General features: G+C 29.2%; 3 protein-coding genes, 1 long non-coding RNA gene and 2 other non-coding genes across 11 annotated transcripts; 4 read left to right on the top strand and 2 right to left on the bottom strand.

Annotated features, from left to right (window-relative positions):
* Positions 1-2,552: 2,552 nt before the first annotated feature.
* LOC137830649 (putative L-type lectin-domain containing receptor kinase S.5) lies at positions 2,553-4,945 on the top strand. The gene has a single exon (XM_068638108.2). The coding sequence runs from the start codon at positions 2,630-2,632 to the stop codon at positions 4,619-4,621; it is 1,992 nt and encodes a 663-aa protein (XP_068494209.1). The 5' UTR covers positions 2,553-2,629; the 3' UTR covers positions 4,622-4,945.
* Positions 4,946-7,039: 2,094 nt separating this feature from the next.
* LOC150026019 (uncharacterized) lies at positions 7,040-7,406 on the top strand. The gene is made up of 2 exons (XR_016523528.1): positions 7,040-7,141; positions 7,353-7,406. It is a non-coding gene; the product is annotated as an uncharacterized LOC150026019 (long non-coding RNA).
* On the top strand, positions 7,202-7,286 carry LOC137830798 (small nucleolar RNA Z161/Z228). The gene has a single exon (XR_011084271.1). It is a non-coding gene; the product is annotated as a small nucleolar RNA Z161/Z228 (small nucleolar RNA).
* Positions 7,407-9,915: 2,509 nt separating the features above from the next.
* LOC137830647 (putative L-type lectin-domain containing receptor kinase S.5) lies at positions 9,916-12,367 on the bottom strand. The gene has a single exon (XM_090305423.1). The coding sequence runs from the start codon at positions 12,206-12,208 to the stop codon at positions 10,196-10,198; it is 2,013 nt and encodes a 670-aa protein (XP_090161549.1). The 5' UTR covers positions 12,209-12,367; the 3' UTR covers positions 9,916-10,195.
* Positions 12,368-17,263: 4,896 nt separating this feature from the next.
* LOC137830799 (small nucleolar RNA Z161/Z228) lies at positions 17,264-17,349 on the top strand. The gene has a single exon (XR_011084272.1). It is a non-coding gene; the product is annotated as a small nucleolar RNA Z161/Z228 (small nucleolar RNA).
* Positions 17,350-18,140: 791 nt separating this feature from the next.
* On the bottom strand, positions 18,141-21,332 carry LOC137830648 (nudix hydrolase 23, chloroplastic). Of its 6 annotated transcripts, none has more exons than XR_016522880.1 (8): positions 21,016-21,266; positions 20,122-20,253; positions 19,704-19,780; positions 19,085-19,220; positions 18,844-18,929; positions 18,696-18,757; positions 18,507-18,581; positions 18,141-18,380 (listed from the first exon to the last, which is right to left on the bottom strand). XR_016522880.1 is itself a non-coding variant. In XM_068638107.1 (8 exons), exons 1-7 carry the CDS (start codon positions 21,061-21,063, stop codon positions 18,521-18,523), a joined length of 657 nt encoding a protein of 218 aa, XP_068494208.1. In that variant the 5' UTR covers positions 21,064-21,332; the 3' UTR covers positions 18,141-18,380; positions 18,507-18,520. The 6 variants fall into 6 exon arrangements, 5 of the variants coding, with proteins under 5 accessions (XP_068494208.1, XP_090160376.1, XP_090160374.1 ...); XM_068638107.1 differs by having other exon boundaries at positions 18,844-18,984; positions 21,016-21,332; XM_090304250.1 differs by having other exon boundaries at positions 18,844-18,984; positions 19,704-19,783; positions 21,016-21,241.
* Positions 21,333-21,753: the final 421 nt, after the last annotated feature.

Below are 21,753 nucleotides of genomic sequence, written 5' to 3'. Positions count from 1 at the left end.
TTAATATAATATAATATTTTTATAAAGTAAACGGTAACATCATTATGAAAATCTCATACACTTTTTTGGTATAAGAAGATTCATTCCACTCTTTTGAAGTGCTTCAGTGTGGCCTCATTCTTACAACATTCATGTATCTCATTAACATCTTCTCACTTGAAATAGTAATTTTTCCAAACAACTTGTAACTTGTATATAAGACACAGAAAGTTGCAATAAAAAAGTGGGATAAAATAATTTAAGAGAAAACAACTTATAATCAAATTTATGTTTTGCTATACTTGATTAATATTTATATGCAGACTACATTGTAATATATCAACTTTTAAATCATATTCTCAAACAATATATATTGATAATCTATATTATTGATTTTAATTATAACTATACATAATATACTAAAAATGTAGCATACAATCTTTTTATCTATAATAAACTATATGAGATTGAATAACTTTATATTTTAATTATAACAATAAAGATTATTTTTTAGAGGCTTTGATTTTTATTATGCAATGGACACCTCTTGTGTTCACCCTACATGACATTAATAAACAAAAATATTGATTTATTAAAAAATACAACAAAATATAAATTTTTTAATTTTATTAAACAATTATTTCCAATGTCATGTAAGTTTTATTTTGTGAATCATCTATCACTATTGTAGCAAATATTAATGTACTGGTTGTTATGATGGAATGAGTCACAACAGTCGATTTTGGTGATGGCTGACAGTTTGGAAACACATTCAAAGCATTCAAAACATATAATACATAAGAGTAGTTAAGACAGTCGTGGAAATCTCCTAAGAAACAAGGTTTTTTTACGAATTAAAATTGAGTAATGTCATGAAAAATCAGAAACTTCTTTAAAAATCAGTTAATACTTATATTTGATAGATTCGGATTATCACAAAAGATGATCCATGATCAAACATTATAAGTAAACAATTTACAAAGGAGTAAGATACACTTTGAATACCAAACACTTACTTCGTCGGAGTATTTTTTGCAGGAAAACTGTGACAAACGTCAATAAATTGGTGAAAGAGTCTTACTTTTTCTGAATGAGTCTTAAAGTCTAAAGTATTTAAAAAAAAAAAAGTGACCAAACAACCAACCCCAACAAAAATTATTATGATCTTTTTACTATAAAAGTTCATCACTTTATCTGTACAATTAAATTAAAATAAGAATTACAATAAAAAAAATGTAAGAAAACAGCATGGCAGAGTTTAAGGTCCAGAGACAAAATGAAGAAAACGGCGGCAACAAAGAATTTGCAGAGATGATTTTGGTGTCGGCAAACACAAGTTGATGATTGAGTCTTTGAAAATTATCTTTTTGCAATCGAACTTATTATTTTATATATTATTATCATCACTAAGATTGAAGCAAAAGCATAGAAAATGTCATTTATTCTCCAATTATAGTTGATCCTATCACATGAATATTCTATTAAGGCAAACTCTAGGTAGGTTCAGTGGCTCATAACAATTTGACTTGACTTTTATGAACTGAAAGGCTTTGTTTGTAGCATACCATTTGAAAAACCGTTACAGTTTCATCAAGAAATAGGGGATTAACTCTTTCTCCAAAAATTGTTAAATAAAATTAATTTTAAAAATAGAAAAATAGTTACTATATTAACTAAATTATATATTATTTTATAAATTAAAAAATATTGATATCTAAAATAATTTATATTATTAATAAAAATTTATAAACTATTTTTAAATTACTATTTATAATTTTTTATTAATTAAATATTAATATTTTTTAAACTTATAAAATAATATTTAATTTAATCATCTAATAACTAATTATATATTATTTATAAAAATAATTTCTATTTAATAATTTTCTAATACCTCTCTCTCTCTCTCTCCTCAGGTCAAATATCAAAATAATGTATATATTTTTTGGCATTTGGAATCAAGTTCTGTGCATGCATAAATATTTAAAATTATGGTATCACAAGCACTTGTGTAAATTTTGAGAAGTTATACAAAATGTTTATGATACTGTAAAACTATTTTTAACTTTTTCCATTATTTTCCTTAGATGTTAGCAATGTTAACATAAACTAAAAACTCTTTACAATTTCAATGCCTTCTTACTCAATCCATATCCAACTTTTTCTGATGAATATGTTTAAGAAAGAAAAATATACATTTCCTAGTATATAATTCTCTTTCTTTGCTTAAAAAATTATTATTTTTTGTATAAAATAACATAAATATTTTTTTTTATATTATTAATTAGAGGTTGTATAATGTAAGAGATTTTCAATCTATCATTGCTGAGAAAAAATCTACTATTTCGCTCTAAGTGTTATAATATTATTTTAATGGTATAACATCACCATCCATGGTTTTCTTCTTTTTTTTAATCAACAAACCAAAAACAAAGAATTTTCTCCGGAAAAGATAACCTAAAGAGACAATGAGGTTTAGATAATTAAAATAATAAAAATATCCCAAGTAATACATGGTTTATATAACACAAAGGAACTATTCATCAGAAATATTTCAGAACTCAGAATTGGTGACCCTTCTTCACCTTGTCTAAAATTATTGCAAACTGTTCAAAAATCAAGGCACTCTTTGCCGTTTCAAAACAAAAATATGAAACTACCTTGGTTTTTCAAATATCAATATGCAGCAATAGTCTTGGTTACCATTGCCCTTACCAAAGTTAGCTGTTTTCATTTCAATTTCTCTACCTTCCAAGAGGATGAGTCTGATATATGGCTGCACAAGAATTCAAATATATTCTTTGATGCAATCCAAGTAACCCCTGATATTGGTGGTCCTATACATAACTATGCTGGACGTGCTTTCTACACAAAGCCATACCAACTTTGGAACCAAAACCAAATAGCTTCCTTCAACACCACTTTTGTGCTCAGAATCACTCCACGGACTTCCCCTGGTGGTGAAGGTTTAGCCTTCATCTTAACTTCAGATAAGACTCTCCCAGAAAACAGTGATGGAGAATGGCTTGGTATTGTAAATGCTACTTCCAATGGAACTTTACAGGCTGGTATTCTAGCAGTGGAGTTTGACACAAGACACAGTTTCACAGAAGATGGCCCTGACAATCATCTTGGCATCAACATAAACAGCATCAACTCAATCCAAGAGGTTTCGTTAATAGACGCTGGGATCAATCTTTCGTCAGGTAAAGATGTCAAATTTCGCATTCAATACATTAATGACATAATATCGGTTTTTGGTGCCACGAATGGAACTTCTGAAGAATCTATGGAGACCCTCTTGGTAACTCCACCTCTTAATTTATCTTCCTTCCTTCAACAAGAGGTTTACTTTGGTTTCTCTGCCTCAACAAGTAACTACACCCAGCAGAACTGTGTAAGATCGTGGGAATTAAGTGGTGATGATATTAGAGATAATGACAAAAGTCTCTTGTGGGTTTATGTTACTGTTCCAACCGTGATTGTTTTTGTTATCATTGGTGGGTTGGTGATATTTTTCTTGCGCCGGAAAAAGAGTGGCCATGTGGAGGGGCCAGAAGATGCATTTCAAAGGATAGAGGATCAGATTCAATATTCCTCTATGGCTCCAAAGAAGTTTAGGCTAAAGGAAATAACAAAAGCAACTGGTGGATTCAGCCCTCAAAACAAGCTTGGACAAGGAGGGTTTGGAACTGTGTATAAGGGGCTATTGGAAAATAAGGAGGTAGCTGTAAAGAGAGTCTCCAAGAACTCACGCCAGGGGAAGCAAGAGTTTGTGGCAGAGGTGACAACAATTGGAAGCCTTCACCATAGAAATTTGGTGAAACTCACTGGTTGGTGCTATGAGAATAGAGAGTTCCTCCTTGTGTACGAGTTCATGCCTAATGGCAGCCTAGACAAGTACCTCTTTGGTGATTTTTTTTTTGGTAATTGTGGGCTTGAAGGAGGGTATTCTCTGACACTGAATTGGGAAACTAGGCACAGAGTGATACATGGGGTGGCTCAAGCACTTGACTACCTTCACAATGGGTGTGAGAAGAGAGTTCTCCACAGAGACGTCAAGGCCAGCAACATAATGTTGGACTCAGATTACAATGCCAAGTTGGGAGACTTTGGATTGGCTAGAACAATTGAGAAGAGAAATGAAACACATCACTCTACAAAAGAGATTGCAGGCACACCCGGGTACATGGCCCCTGAAACCTTTCTGACTGGAAGAGCAACAGTGGAGACAGATGTGTATGCATTTGGGGTTCTTGTGTTGGAAGTAGTGTGTGGAAAGAGGCCAGGGAATGTGTATGCACAAGATGACTACAAGAACAGCATTGTGTATTGGGTGTGGGATTTGCATGGGAAGGGAAAAGTGGTTCGTGGTGTTGATGGAAGGTTGAAGAAGGAGGAGATTAAGGAGGAGGAGGTGGAGTGTGTTCTTGTTCTTGGCTTGGCTTGTTGCCATCCAAACCCACATCAAAGGCCATCCATGAGAACTGTCCTTCAGGTTCTGAATGGGGAAGCACCACCACCTGAAGTGGCTAAAGAAAGACCAGTTTTTATGTGGCCTGCTATGCCTCCATCCTTCAAAGATGCTAAAGATAGCTCCCTCATCCAGGGAACACTTCTCACTGAGATCATTGGAAGATGATGAAATCGTTTGGGAGACCAAAGCTGGTAACTAATCAAGATTTGTTAAATACCTACACAAGTGATAAATGTGATGTAGCATTCAATTATGTATATAGGTTGAAGGTTGTTTCTACGTGTCATTGGTCTCTACTATTTGCTGCTTAATCTGCACTAATAGTCATTACCAAGCCTATACATATATTAGTCTATGCCGATTTGTAATGTTTTATAGATTGTAAGTTAGGGTAGATGTTTTTTTACTTGTACAGGGTGGTTGAGACACATTTGATATGTTAATTTTTATTTATTTATTTATTAATAAAAGAAAACGTGTAGTTTTTTTTTATTGATTTTAATTTCATTGGATATATTTTTGGAGTATCAAAATAAACATAATGTTTGCCAAATTTCAACTCATCTACTATCTTTTACTCTTTTAAAGTTTGTGTTCTCGAACGAAGTTGTAATCAAGAGAACAATTCAAGTTACTCCTCGGTCGGTCGGTCTGCACCTTGCTCCTTCCTCCTAATTGAACTTACACTCGCTCCTCCGCTCCTCTTTCTTGCTAGTTGCGGGATCAGATTGCACTGTAAAAGGTACTCCAACAACGCTTAAATGAGAATTCGATATTCGAGACTCGGTGTTATTAATATTGTATGATGACGTATCTGATTTTTAGAATTTGTGTCTATTTATATGATTATTATGGACCATTTGTTATTGGGCCAGATTAGGGAGTTAGATCAAGTGTTAGGAGTGTATTACCTAGTGTTTGGTCGTTGATTAGTCTAATTAATCCTTGTTTAGACGTAATGGTTTTGATTGTGTCAGTCGATTTGGATATGATGCAAAGTCAGGCTGTCGATCATGCCGACCCTACCACTAGAGTTTGGTTGCAAATAATTTTTTCTTACTTTAACCTAGACTTTTGTAGTTTACACTCAATATTTATTACATTCAAGTTTATTTGATATTATATATATAACTTTGTTTAGTTTTTTAGTTTCAAAATTTATTTATTTTCTTCACATTTTCTATTTTTTAAAATTATTTTTTCCTCTTTTTCTTTTATGTGTGTTTTTTTTTTCATTCATAAAGAACTAATTCTTGGGATCAATTAACTAATTCTTGGGATCAATTCATAGAATCAAGATCAAACAATCAGGATCAAACAATTTGAATTATATTTTACACCAATCATTTAAGGCTCTGTATCTGTTTTTCTCTCTAATTTTGGATTTGCATTTTATTATTGTAATTTTGTGTTTTTTATTTTAGAAATCAAATTATGAATTGATTGAATCTTGATTTGATAATTAAATACGGATTAGATTAAATGATATTTTGTTTAGATTCATAAGACTAGTTTAATTGGTTAATTGATTGAATTGGTTAATTTTTCAAATTTATATATGAATTGTAATAATTATGATAAGAGAAATTGTTTAGTTATTATGAATTAACCTTTCATCTTGTTGAATTTTTAGATTTTTATTTATGTTTTAAATTCTTTAACTTCCAAATTAATTTGTTAGAAACTAAAAACAACCTAACATGTGTACACTAATAATCGATTTATATTTTGCTCTATATTGTATTTTTTTTTAAAAAAATAGAATATTTGATTTGAATTGATATTTAAAACCATCGAACTAGAAAAGGGAAAAGCAATGTACAAACCATAAAAAAAAAAAAAAAACATATTTGTCCATTATTATGGTATATTTTTAGGATAAACCAGAGACAAGTTGCTACATTTATAGGATAGTTCGTAACCTCGTTGTTTAAATTTTTAATTAATATATACATTTTAAATAATCTATATATGAAGTTCTTAATTATATTTTACTTCAAATAATGAAAAATATAATTTACACAAGTGTTATGAAATATTGTTTTGATTAGTTTCACAGTATATATATCAAATGGTAATTAATTAATATCAAAGCCTTGGTACAACAGTCACATCTGAGCTTTCATTGAATTAATATCAATTGTCGACCTTGATGGAATGTTTATTGGTAAATGATTTGTTTATTTATTCTTTGAATGCTGAAATTTTGATAACAGTAGTAAAAATAATTTAATCTTTTAATGAATAAAAAATATTTTATTTATTTAATAAAATAAATAGTTAAATAATTTTTTATTTTAAAATAATTAAATAAATTTCTTTTAAATTTTGTTAATAATATTTTAAAAATGTGTATATATATTAAACTGTAATATTTTTCTTTTTTAATTAATTATTCATAAAAATAGTATAATTATAAAAAATATGAATACAGATGTGGAGTGAATGTGTTTTGAGTAGTAAAAGGGAAAAAGAAAGGATTAAAACCAAGGCCCATGAGCCCAGAGACAGCCCAAACTGTAGTTGGGCCTTAATAAAAAAGAGTAAGGGTGAAAAAATCATGAATACGAACCCTATGCATTCCCTCCCCTTTAAATTCCTTCCCTGAATCGTTCTCCACAGTTTTCTCTCTCAATCGAAATCCGAAGGATTGGAACTATGATATGCCGCTCAGGATTCTATTCGGTACTTTAATGTTTGTTGTTGTTTCTTCAATTCAATTTTGATTCTTCTTGTTCTTCTTGAAAACCATGTGATGAATTCGGATTTACAATTTCTCACGACGGTCGTCTGAGATTTCCTGATGCAATGATCCTTTTTTCTGATGGTTTTCCCTTCGTGTTTGAATTTTTCTTTGGTGATAAAGAATTTTTCATTTCGTTTTTTTTTTCTGAAGTGGAGAACGTTTTTGCCTCTCGTTTGAAGGTACGTGAATCATCGATGTTTCTCATTCTTGAAATGACGTTGAAGTTTACATGAAATGTTACACGTTAGCATAAAACGAGTTATTTTGGGCACATTTTTTCAATCCCTCATTTATTGAATCAACGTGTCTTAGCAAAATCAATGTGACATTTCTATTTATACAGATTTTGACCTATAAATAATTTTTCTTAACAAAATTATATTAATATATAATATAATAAAATCTCATACGCTTTTTTTGTATAAGAAGATCTATTCCCTTGTTTTGAAGTGCTTGTGTGCTCGTACATGCTCGCAAGCCAAAATAATTGAAAACTTTATCTTCTATCTCGCCAACTTTTGTTCTTTCCATATCTCATTCCAAAATAAGAGATTCTAAAACATTTCTTACTAAGGGTCAGACTTTGTATATAATTACATAATCAAAACTTCTTTAACTTTTTAATATGCATGAATTAAAGAAATGCATTCAATATATATTGATTAATATACAAGATAATTTCTAAACTTATTCACATAGTATTACAAATTACGATTTCTCATTTCATTTAGGGTTTTAATATGTTTTTATGAAAACTAAAAGTTATAATGTTCGAAATCAACAAATGAACAAAATCCAAATTATCACGAATAAAATATTTAGATTTTAATTCAGATTCTCCAACAAGAATATTAATTTTTTACTTTTAGTTGTAGAACTGTCTCGAATGTGAATGTTTAACAACAATATTTACCAAGTAAAAAATTCAATTTTAGGGATGACAAATTGAATCAGTCCAAATTTGTATAGATTTCAATGTATAGATTGTGAAATCTAGAATATTGTAGAATCCAAAATATAGATTTAACTTTCAGATGAAAACTGTGTCACTGTGATAAATTTGAATATTTTTTTTAAAAATTTAAATATATTTTTTTTATTTAAGGTATGGAGTATCTTTAATCTTCAATTCATAATACTTCACAAAATTTGATAATAATTTTTTAATATCTAATAATTTTTTTTTTAAAATACATAGATTGTTTAGGTTCAATACTTATCAAATTTTAAATGTACTACTCAAACTTTAAACATTTTGATAACAAAATTTAAATATAATATTATTATATATTATTTATATATATATTATTTTTTAAATTTGAATAGTAATCAAATATATTATTTTTTAAATTTGAATAGTAATCATGAAGTGTATATATTTAATGAAATATTTTATTATTTAATTTATTAGTATGATTGAAATTCAGAATATCTTATTATTAATTCATCTAAATAAGAAAAAAAATAACTTAATAAATAAAAATTAAATTTATTCAAAATTTTATTAAATTTTTTTTTATTAATTTAAAAAATATTTCTTATGTCAACCAAATCCATCCATATTTTTCTATATGAGGTTTTTTTTATATGAGGTGGGTTAACTTGATCCATAAGTATTTTCTGGACTAAATACAAAATAAATCTAGTCCACATTTTCATCATATCCAATTCAAAGTTGCTTTCACCATCATTGCATACTTTCACTAATATAAGATCACGTTAGGGAGAAGATAAGATATTGAGAAAGATATTTAGAATTTGATATCTGATATAGAAAGTATAATTATAATATTCTTCTAAACAAAATATAACCAATGATTATTTTTGACCGGCCAAACAACATCAACACATTTAAGATTATATCTCTTAATATGAAATCAAGTAGCAATATAATTTCCTTCACGGTAAGATGGTAAACGAACAAATAATTTCGTCTACATAATAAAAAGAAAGTACAAATCCAATATATATAACATCAAATGTCTAAACAAATATATAATGAATAAAAGTAATTAGAATTTTAGTATAAATACTCAATTATATATGCAATCTTTTAATCGATAAAAAAATAATGAATAAATAAGAGATATTTTAGGAATATCTCAACCCTTATAAAAAAAAACTTACCTAAGTTTCATACCTTCTAACTTGCTTACAACAACTGAAAAACCTAAAAGCCAATCTGAATACGAAAAACACATTTTAGCCACAATCCATGATCAAGTCTTCATCTGTGCCAAAGTGAAAATTTCCTTGTGACTGAAGCTATCGAAGTGTTTTTTTGGCTCCTTATGCTCCGTCGATGTCACCCCATCCACTCAAAACACTTAGACCACACGAGCCAAGCGACTCCACATGTCATATAATGGTAGTCATACAAATCCCTCATCTAACCAAGTTTGCTTTAGTTGTTATTTTGTCTTCCATAATCCTCCATGTTGTGCATGTGAAGATGATTGTGTAGCTCCCTCGCATTCCCCTAAACCTGTTCTTTAAGTATTTTGTCTGCGGATTTGAACGTGAACGCAACTTATTCTATGCCTTTCCAAATCCAAGAATCCTCCTCATCCATCCTCCTCCTCTATTCTGACGTCTCCCCGGCATGCCCAGTGGATGAATTCTTTGTGGAACAAATAGGATTGGTGCATCCCACAGGATTAAACTCACTTTTGAACTATACAAGCAAATGTTTCATCACGAAGGGAGATCATACAATTATAAAAAAACACTTTCATTTTGAATACATGTTGGAGCCGGGAGCTCAATGACATGCAGCAACCACCTATATACATGATTGAATGACACAGAGATTACACAAGTTTGTGTACAAATATACCTATATATATATATATATATCAAGATACAACGCATTTATCTTCTATCTACGTATTTACAAAGAAAAGCTAAGATGTGAATCCAAGAGTGGTTCAAAAGCTACAACTAACCAGGATAATCTAGATTAGTTCCTAGCTTTGGTCTCCACGAAGATTTCATCACCTTCCAGTGATTTCAGTGAAAGGAGTGAGTGTTCCCTGGATGAGGGAGCTATCTTCAGCTTCTTTGAAGGATGGAGGCATAGCAGGCCACATAAAAGCTGGTCTTTCCTTAGCCACTTCAGGTGGAGCTGCTTCCCCATTCAGAACCTGAAGGACACTTCTCATGGATGGCCTTTGGTGTGGGTTTGGATGGCAACATGCCAAGCCAAGAACAAGAACACACTCCACCTCTTCCTCCTTAATCTCCTCCTTCTTTAACCTTCCATCAACAGCACCAGCTACTTTTCCCTTCCCATGCAAATCCCACACCCAATACACAATGCTGTTCTTGTAGTCATCTTGTGCATACACATTCCCTGGCCTCTTTCCACACACTACTTCCAACACAAGAACCCCAAATGCATACACATCTGTCTCCACTGTTGCTCTTCCAGTCAGAAAGGTTTCAGGGGCCATGTACCCGGGTGTGCCTGCAATCTCTTTTGTAGAGTGATGTGTTTCATTTCTCTGCTCAATTGTTCTAGCCAATCCAAAGTCTCCCAACTTGGCATTGTAATCTGAGTCCAACATTATGTTGCTGGCCTTGATGTCTCTGTGGAGAACCCTCTTCTCACACCCATTGTGAAGGTAGTCAAGTGCTTGAGCCACCCCATGTATCACTCTGTGCCTAGTTTCCCAATCCAGTGTCAGAGAATACCCTCCTTCAAGCCCACAATTACCAAAAAATATTTCACCAAAGAGGTACTTGTCTAGGCTGCCATTAGGCATGAACTCGTACACAAGGAGGAGCTCTCTATTCTCATAGCACCAACCAGTGAGTTTCACCAAATTTCTATGGTGAAGGCTTCCAATTGTTGTCACTTCTGCCACAAACTCTTGCTTCCCCTGGCGTGAGTTCTTGGAGATTCTCTTTACAGCTACCTCCTTATTTTCCAATAGCCCCTTATACACAGTTCCAAACCCTCCTTGTCCAAGCTTGTTTTGAGGGCTGAATCCAGCAGTTGCTTTTGTTATTTCCTTTAGCCTAAACTTCTTCGGAGCCATAGAGGAATATTGAATCTGATCCTCTATCCTTGGATATGCATCCTCTGGCCCCTCCATATGGCCACTCTTTTTCCGGCGCAAGAAAAATATCACCAACCCACCAATGATAATAAAAACAATCGCTGTTGGAACAGTAACATAAACCCACAAGAGACTTTTGTCATTATCTCTAATATCATCACCACTGAATTCCCACGATCTTACACAATTCAGCTGAGTGTAGTTACTTGTTGAGGCAGAGAAACCAAGGTAAACCTCTTGTTGAAGAAAGGAAGATACATTAAGAGGTGGAGTTACCAAGAGGGTCTCCATAGAATCTTCAGAAGTTCCATTCATGGAACCAAAAACCGATATTATGCCATTGAAGAACTGAATGTGAAATTTGACATCTTGACCTGACGAAAGATTGACCCGAGCGTTTATTAACGAAACCTGTTGGATGGAGTTGATGCTGTTTATGTTGACACCAACATGATTGTCAGGGCCATCTTCTGTGAAACTGTGTCTTGTGTCAAACTCCACTGCTAGAATACCAGCTTGTGAAGTTCCATTGGAAGTAGCATTTACAATACCAAGCCATTCTCCATCACTGTTTTCTGGGAGAGTCGTATCTGAAGTTAGGATGAAGGCCACACCTTCACCACCAGGGGTAGTTTGTGGAGTGATGTTGAGCACAAAAGTGGTGTTGAAGGAAGCTATTTGGTTTTGGTTCTTCTTCTGTTTCCAAAGTTGGTATGGCTTTCTATAGAAAGCACGTCCAGAATAGTTATGTATAGGACCACGAATATCAGGGGTTACTTGGATTGCATCTAAGTATATTTTTGCATTCTTGTGCAGCAATAGATTAGACTCATCCTGTGGTTGGAAGGTAGGGAAATTGAAATGAAAACAGGTAACTTTGGTAAGGGCAATGGTGACCAAGAGTGTTGCTGCATATTGGTATTTGACTAACCAAGGGAGCTGCATATTTCGTTTTGAACTTTGAAATGGCTTGATTTTTGAAGGGTTTGCAATAACTTTAGACAAGATGAAGAAGGGTCAGCAAAAAGGGATTAATTGAAGGCCAATTCTGAGTTCTGAAATGTTTGTGATGCATCATTCCTTAGTTTATATAAACCGTGTATATTTGGGTAGGGTCAACTGATTTATATATATAGTTTTAATTATCTAAACATCACTATCTCTTTTGGTTATCTTTTTCCATGATTGTGCCATTAAACTAATATTATAACAGTTAGAATGCCGGCAAAATAGAAGGCTTTTTAGTGGTGCTAAAGAAAGTTTTATTAGGAAAGGTAAAAGTCTTAATTGGCATAGAATAAAATAATCTTAAGAATACATGTGTAAACAACGTATTAAATTCTATTACAAAAAGTGCAGATTTCACCTCAAAAAAAGAGATACACATAATGAAACACCAGAGAAGTGCTGATGTAAATATTTATGAGTAAGTTATCTTATAGTCAAAGAAATTACAGTGAAAGTATTTTCATTTAACATGCTAACATCTTTGGAAAAGATGAGAAAAAGTTAAAAATAGTTTATACAATACCAAAACTATTTTCATAGCTTCTGAAACATTTGCACTAGTGCTGATATACACGGTTTTGATCTTTGACCTGAAGAGGGAGAAAGAATTTACCCTATTTCTTAATGACTATTCAAAGGCCTATTATCACATGTGATAGGTGTTTCATATGGTTTTCTAAAGATTTTTCAATGGTATGCTACTAACTATTTCAGCTAATGAAAAGTCAAATTGTTATGAACCACTGAACCTACCTACAGTTTGCCTTAAGAGAATATTTCATGTGATACGATCAACTAGTTAGACAATAAAATACCATGATAACTTTTTCTAAGATTTTGCTTCAATCTTACGCATCATAATAATATATAAACTAATAAGTTTGATTGGAAAAGGATAATTTTCAATGATTCAATCATCAACTTGTGTCTGCCAACACCAAAATCACCTTTGCAAGTTTCTTTGTTGCCGTTTTCTGCATTTTGTCTCTGGACCTTAAACTCAGCCATGGTGTTTTCTTATCATTTTTTCTGTCAGTTGTATTGTAATACTTATTGTAATTCAATATTAGCTACAATAGCCATCAATAGTTGACAAAGTAAAAACATGGCATTAGAAATAACTTTTTTTATTAAAATTATAAATGTTACATTTTATTGTTTTTTTTTTAATAAGTCAACATTTTTTTTATTGATGTCGTGTTTGGTGAAACAGTCTCCATTCCGTAATAAAAATCAAAGCCCTAAAAAATATTTTTTATTGTTATAATTAAAATATAAAGTTATGGAAAAATCACTTTGGTATTAATTTATAGTTTATTATAGATAAAATATTGTATACTACATTTTTAGTATATTATGTATGATTAGATTATCAATATATTTTATGAGATTATGATTTAAAAGTTGATATATTAAAGTATATTGGGATATCTATTAAATAGTTTATCGTAGATTACATGTAATCTAATATAATTATTAATCAAGTATAGTCATCCACTACAAGAAAAATTGAAATTACATACAGTCAAAATCCGTATGTAAGACCCAAAATCCGTATATAAAACAGGTTTACATACGGATTTTTATCCGTATGTAATCCGTATGTAATGTAAAAAATTTATTTTAAATTTTTTCATTATTACAAATTATTATTTATCACTATCTATATTTTTTATTAATCCTAGAGGCATTTTGCACTGGCTAGGACTCGAACCCAAGCCCCAAATAATGTTATAATTAATATTAATTTCTTTGATCATATTATCATTTTTATTATACTTATACATATTAATATAATTTATACATATTAATATAATTATTATTAATAATAATAATAATAAAATAAATTATATTTATATTATTAATATTTATTAATGTTATAATTAATATTATTATTAACATTATATTTATATTATTAATATTTATTAATATTATTATTAATATTATTATTAATATTATTATTAATATTATTATTAACATTATTATTAATATTAATATTAACATTATTATTAATATTAATATTATTATTAATATTATTATTAATATTATTATTATTATTATTAATATTATTATTATTAGTATTAATATTCATATTATTATTAATATTTATTAATATTATTATTAATATTATTAATATTAATATTATTAATATTAATATTATTAGTATTAATATTCATATTCATATTATTAATATTATATTCATATTATCAATATTATATTCATATTATTAATATTAATTTTGATATAAATATACATTTAGATATTTATTGTGTGTGTATAGTAGTTTTATTTGACTTGAGTAATATTACTTTTATCCGGATATAGATAGATAGAGAGAAAAAGGAAGAAATTATATAATATTAATATAACTTTAATACTATAAATACATATATATATTGATTAATATATTTCTTTATTTAATCATTAATTTTTTAAAACTCATGGTTAAATTTAAATTTACTTTCATATTATATATATATATATATATTAATATAAAATTATTTGATATCTTATTTTCAAATATAGGTTATTATAGGTAGTTGTGAAGTTTTTGTTAGATGGCTATATAGGTGCTTGTATCTTACACTTCTTTTCTGATTTGAGATTCTTGTATAAGGATTGAAATATCCTTAAAATGTTTTGTTTAATTTTTTTTATTCTTTGTCGATAAAAAAAATCTTATTTTCAAATATTTACTTACATAGATTAAAATTGATATAATGTATAATTTTTAAAATATTTTAAATTATAAATTATTTAATCACTTTGTCATTATGATTTATATATTAGTAGAAAGGGTTATTTAGTAACAACTTTTTACATAGATTTATGGAATAATTAATATAGTTTAAACTATAATGATATGCTAACTAGTAATCTGTATTAGAGATTTAATTAATAGTTAATGTAAAAGTCATCATTTTATGTTAAAAGATAATATTATTTGTTGACAATATTCTTTACTATAACACACAAGTAAAACCAACTACCTATAATGAACTTAATTAAGTCAATATGATCGTAAAATAATAATTAATATGATAGTTGATTTTAATGTAATAGGTAATATGATGACTATGAGTATGACATATATTAAATTTGATTCATACTAATAGATAATATAATAAATTATGTTTAGATTCAAGTAGATTATAGATAAATTAAATGTGATTCATATGTTAATATTGTTAGTATCATTAATATTGTTAGTATTATTATTATTGTTAGTATTATTAATATTTTTAGTATTATTAATATTGTTAGTATTATTAATATTGTTAGTATTATTAATATTATTAATATTGTTAGAATTATTAATATTATTAATATTGTTAGAATTATTAATATTATTAATATTGTTAGAATTATTAATATTATTAATATTGTTAGAATTATTAATATTATTAATATTGTTAGAATTATTAATATTATTAATATTGTTAGAATTATTAATATTATTAATATTGTTAGTATTATTAATAATAATAAGTATAATAAAAATCATAATAAAACTAAAGAATTTGCTTAGTGTAGTGGTTAAATCTTACTTGGTTGCTTAAGGATTGTTGAAGGAACCTAGCCTCGAATCCCATTCATTGCTAATTTTATTTTATGGTGCTAATATTTGTATATACAGAAAAAATCCGTATGTAAACAGTTTACATACGGATTTTGATTCCCGCTCCATGGCGCCAAAAATTACATACGGAAAAAATCTCGCGTTTTTCTTGTAGTTATCAATAATTTTTTATTATAAGTTGTTTTGTTGACTATGAGAGTTTGTAAGTTTTACTGATCCTTCAATTATGTTATGTTGAATGAGTATAGCTTTTTCTCTTAAATTATTTTATCCCACATTTTTATTACAAGTTACAATTTGTCTGGGAAAAATACTATATATTTTATATTACCAACTAATTAAAAATATGATTTTGTAAATGGTTCCTGATATGGTATGAGAATCTTAAAGACAAGAATATGCAACGAAATAATCAATTTCCTACCTTACATATAATTGTAATATAAATTTCATTAAATTAATATAATAATATATTTCATTATTTTAATAATGACAATAAAATTAATTCTGATATAAATCAGTATCACAATTAATTATTTTTTGTTAAAAAGTGTATTTTTCTGAATCATTAATTTGACTTCTATTGTAAATGATAACTTTAGTCGTCATTTATTTGAGTTAGAAAAATCTAATACAATAATCAAACTAACTAATTTATATTTTTATTAATTTCATCAGTTTAAAAAGTACTTTAAAAATGGAAATAAATATTTGCTGTGTTGAAAACCAACACAAACATAAATTCGATATCATTATACTGGTAACTTCTTCCGGTATACAATTTTACTCTTTATTAATAATAATAAAAATATTTTTATTTAACAAAATAAATTGTTGAATAAAAATTTATATTAATTTTCTTTAATATTATCTGTTAATTGAATAAATTTATTTTTAATAAAAAAATAATTAAAAAACTTTTTTTTTAAATAATTAAATATATTTATTTTTAATTTTTTTTATACTGTTTCGAAAAAATTATATATATATATATTTTAATTAATTATTTATAAAATTAATAAAATTATAAAAAATATAAATACAGAGTGGAGTGAATGTGTTTTGAGTAGTAAAAGGGAGAAAGAAAGGAGAAAAAATAAGGCCACCGAGCCCAGAAAGCCCAAACTGTAGTTGGGCCTTAATAAAAAAGAGTAAGTGTGAAATCGTCAATTCGAACCCTATGCATTCCTATTTCCCTCCTAACCCTAATCCCTCCCCTTTAAATTGCTTCGGTGGTGAATTGTTCTCTGTACTTTTCTCTTTCAGTCGAAATCCCAAGGATTGGAACTATGATATGCGGCTTAGGTTCTTTAGCGTATGTTGTTGTTTCTTCAAAGGCTTAGGTTTCTGTTCGGTTCTTGCATTTGTTGTTTTTTCTTCAATTCAATTTTGTTTGTTCTTGTTCCTCTTGAAAACCATGTGATGAATTTGGATTTACAATATCTCACGACGGTCGTCTGAGATTTCCTGATGCAATGATCCTCTTTTTCTGATGGTTTTTTTTCATCTTTTTGATTCTTCTTTGGTCAAAAAGAGTTTTCTATTTATTTTTTTCTAATCTGGAGAACGTTTTGCCTCTCTTTTGAAGGTACAGAACCATCTGATTCGTTTATGTATTTTGTTCTTGAAATGAGATTAAAGTTTACCTGTAATGTTGCAACTTAATTTTGTCTTAGAAAACAATTACACTTTTTTTTGTTCTTTATTTTTTATATTTTTGCGTAGTATTCTTCTGTAGAGAAGATTTAATATCCATTGGTTGGAATTGAATTAGTAACGAAGAAATAAGGTATAACTGTGTGTCTGAGAATATTATTATTTACCATGTGCTTTTGTTGGCTTTATTTTTTTATTTTCAAAATCTTCCTAGTATTTCGAATTTGTCTGATAATTGTTTTTATTAAAATTTGCCTTGGTTTTTGGGGTAGAATTTGGATTGTTCTTCGTGGTCTTTAATTCTTTTTTCAAACGTTTTTGGAAAAAATTCTGATACCTTGCTGGAAATCAATTAGATTTTAGATTGTCTAACTCGTAGTTTGTTTTTTCAGGTGCATTTATTTAATATTTTTTAAGATAATGTCTTGTTTATTTTAAATATCTATATTAAAAAGCGAATTTGGTTTTAAAATGATGAAATAGTCATGTTATTTGCTGGAATAATTAACCTTTTTTTTATCGAATTAAATAAACTTTTAAAAAATTGCACATTGAAGATTAACTCGTTAATTCTTGGATTAAAAGTTTATTTTTTTAACTTAAATATTTGTATTAATTATATTTAATAACAATAAATTGAAAATAAATTTATATTTCAGAAATTGACATTTATAATAAAAGTAATTCTTTTCTTAAAAAATAAAAGGAAGCAATACTGGAAAACCTGTCTCCAAATTTGGTTTTCTTATTGGATCAAAGAATACAGAATTCAGTGAATAAATATTCAGAATTAACTAAAATTTGATTCTGGATATGATACAACCAACGGTTTCATCAGTGTCTGAATTTCTCATATGAAATGCCATCCCAGTACTGCGTACAACATTCATATATTTGAATTAGTGTGTGGTGCAAGATATTATTACTTAGTAGAAGTTATTAAGATAAAAAAAAATTATTATTTTGTTTAATTCTATGTACGTGCTTTAGAGAACTCACCAGCTCCTCATGAATCATGACTGCATATGTTGATCCAGTGTGTAGGCATGAATGTCAGAAGCACTAGTACCAGGCCTAACAAAACCCATAAAATCCCACATTTAAACAAATGTGTGACAAATGATAAAACACCTGTAGTAAATTTTTAAGTCAATAACCACAACTGATCACAACAGAACTTGGAAATACCTTTTGTTAATAGTACCATAATGGAATTTAGGCTTTCTTCCTGCCTTCATATCTTCAACATACTACAGCCATGTGAAAACACCATAAGATACATTATTACTGTACAAAACCTAAAGCATAAATAAGTGATTAAGCATTTGAACCATACCAAACTTAAAGTGACCACCATTGATGAAAAGGATAGAGAACTGAAAGGTATTTCATTCAGAGGGAAAAGCTGGCATTCTGATGATTCTGGACCAGGTGAAAAATGGGGGGTTTTCAACCTTGCTAAGAAGATTATATAAGTCTGCCTCAAACATGCCATAATCATGACTAAAAAATTATAGCTACATTTGAAGATCAAGTAAAAAGAGTGGAATAATAAATGAATGTTGATTCTTGGTTACCTGGCCAATTAAAGGAATATCTAGTTGAGCAAAGGGAGAAATCACTTCCACATCCGCATTGGCTTCCTCCCTTGTTTCCCTGATGGCACCTTCCATAGCTGACTCTCCAATTTCCAGATAACCAGCAGGAAGTGTCCTTTTTGACACCAAAATATGAAATCAACATAGTTCGCCAATGATAAGAGAAGTAATCCTCATAACACAAAATTATTACCATTTTTGTTTCTATAAAGATTTCAAAGAAAAGGTACCACCAACATGATATGTTCATGCAGAAAGAGGGTGTGTACTGTAATATTTCACAGTAACCAGCAATATCAATGAGATTCCAGTGCTGATCAAGATGGATTTATAATGAATTTCAAGACTGAACTGAAGGAAGGAGATAAAATAACACAGGGAATTTAGGAGGCCACAATATCTCCTATTCACTCCATAATCACCAAATTCTTCATTACTTCTACTATTCTATCATTTTATATTTTTCTGTTCCATACAACAGAACTTCCTTCTGGTTCACTATAATTCTTCCTCATTTATACGACTTTCTGAGTAGGTTTCCCAAGAATGTAAGTGGAATGAATGAAAATACCGAGTAGAAATAGAAGTGCAATCTTACCATAGGCCATAAGATGGTTCAATCTTCCGCTTGCAAAGGAGGACCTTGTTATCGTGTTCAATGAGGCAACCAACTACCTACTTTGTCATCCAAATGCATGTAATGATCAGAAGAAAAGTAGAGAGCAAAGCCGTCTTAAAAAGTTTACCTTAAAAGTCATAACTCATAAGTACTAACTGTCAAACACTTTCAGTCTAAAGGATCATACTATATCAACTTGAATAGACTGTTAGGTAATCCACAAAACTGTACCACTTTTCATGTAGTTACAACTAAAACAATAGAATCAAACCATCCATCTGAAAATTGCAACGGTATTCTTTAATAACATAAGAAACATTGTGAGATTTGAGGAGAAAACAAGGGTTTCTTTTATATGCCATGAAAGCAAACGTGGTATGATTTTTTAAGCATTTACCATTTTCGGGTTCTGATAGGAAATCTTCCCACAGCTGGTACATATGGCTCTGAATCTTTCTTCTCCTTCAGGTATTCCATGCTTCGTTGGACCACCACACCACTGACAGAACTTAACGTTTTGAACATCTCCCTACATTGTAAAGGAACTTGACAATAAGACCAATAGCTAAAATAAAAGAAACTCTATGGTACCATCAGAAATTTAAGGATTTTGGCACTGTTGAAAAACTTTCTTTTCCTCTCTCCCCATTAGTGTGACTAAAATCATCAAGCTACTGGCCTCAAAAACAATTGTACCAAACCCTTAGATTTCTGTGGGTTAGTAACTCTAATAGGATAGGAAGTGATGGCATTTGCAGAGAGTATAGGGATATGTAACTTCAAGATTTTAACAGAGTTCAAATATCTTTCTGATTGAGTCCATGGAAAATCTGCTGCAGAAAAGGGGCATTCTTATAAAATCACTACCCAATCCATGATGCAACTATATATAATATAAAAGTAGACATACTCATCATCTACCACCACCAACCAGTCAAATCCTTCACACAACACACTCATCAAACTTAATCATAAATGTAAGTGAGATTTGTTAGAGATCTCACAAAAACTATGTGTATAAGTAAACCTTCCCCTTACTAGGTTCAATCAATTAGTAGGATCAAATAGTTTATAAGAAAACTAGTCAGCACCAATAAATTTCTGCATAAATTGTATAAACCAGAATGAACTTATGCAAAAATAATAAAAGTTTCAAGAGATAGTTAACCATGCCAAAATTTCAAGATTAAAACACAGATACGAGGTTTGACTTTCCATAGATTTGATATGACTAAAACAATGAAGAGCAATATTCAATGTTTGTTATAAGTCAACAGTTGAAGTAACTCACAGTAGAATGAAGAGATGACGAAGGAGAGTGATCAGAACAAGAATCCATAAGGAGATTGAAACAGAAGAGAAGACCCTTGATTTGTACGAGGTTTTGAAAGACAATGAAACAACAGCAGAGGAAGAAGCCACTTTGTGAATCGAGGAAGGAAGATACTGATTGCACAGAGAAACAAAGAAGAAACTCTATCCTCTACTGTTGTGGCATAACTGTAGGGTGATGGAGTCTCATCTCTCACCGATGACAAACTTGCATTTTGTTTTAGGATTTGACTTGAAATATATTTTGGACGGTGAAGATTTGTGCTGCTCAAATTTCAATAGCAACGAAGCATTTCCGACAGAAAATGATACGTGAGCAACAAATGTGATGGCGAAAGTATTTGAATTAGATTGACTTTTGCTATGTAAGTGAACAGCGAATTAAAAATAAATACAAACTTTGTAAATAATTTAACTGATCTAACATAAATTTGTATAAATAATCTAGCAAAAAATAAATTTTAGAAATAAAAAATTACAATTAAAATACAAATTATTAGAAAATATTATTAGATAACAAATTTATATTTCAAAATAAAATGAATATTTTACAAAATATCAAAAATTAAATTAATTCATTTTAATTTTCTTATTTATCATATTTTAATAAAAATAGAAATATTAATAAAATATTAACAAGAATCAATTGTATTAAAATATAATCAATTATATTTTTAAAATAATTAGTTCTATGCAT

The sequence above is a fragment of the Phaseolus vulgaris genome, chromosome 7, assembly GCF_051622355.1.
Source record: "Phaseolus vulgaris cultivar YP4 chromosome 7, ASM5162235v1, whole genome shotgun sequence".
Classification (NCBI taxonomy): Eukaryota; Viridiplantae; Streptophyta; class Magnoliopsida; order Fabales; family Fabaceae; genus Phaseolus; species Phaseolus vulgaris.
This window is presented reverse-complemented; position numbering and strand designations above follow the sequence as displayed.

Coding starts and splice junctions, on each gene's coding strand:
- LOC137830649 (XM_068638108.2), top strand. CDS start 2,630: ATGAAACTACCTTGGTTTTTCAAATATCAATATGCAGCAATAGTCTTG.
- LOC137830647 (XM_090305423.1), bottom strand. CDS start 12,208: ATGCAGCTCCCTTGGTTAGTCAAATACCAATATGCAGCAACACTCTTG.
- LOC137830648 (XM_068638107.1), bottom strand. CDS start 21,063: ATGGATTCTTGTTCTGATCACTCTCCTTCGTCATCTCTTCATTCTACT. Junction 19,221..19,703: donor GAACCATCTTATGGCCTATG/GTAAGATTGCAC, acceptor GGTGTCAAAAAG/GACACTTCCTGCTGGTTATC. Junction 18,758..18,843: donor TGGTGGTCACTTTAAGTTTG/GTATGGTTCAAA, acceptor ACATGGCTGTAG/TATGTTGAAGATATGAAGGC.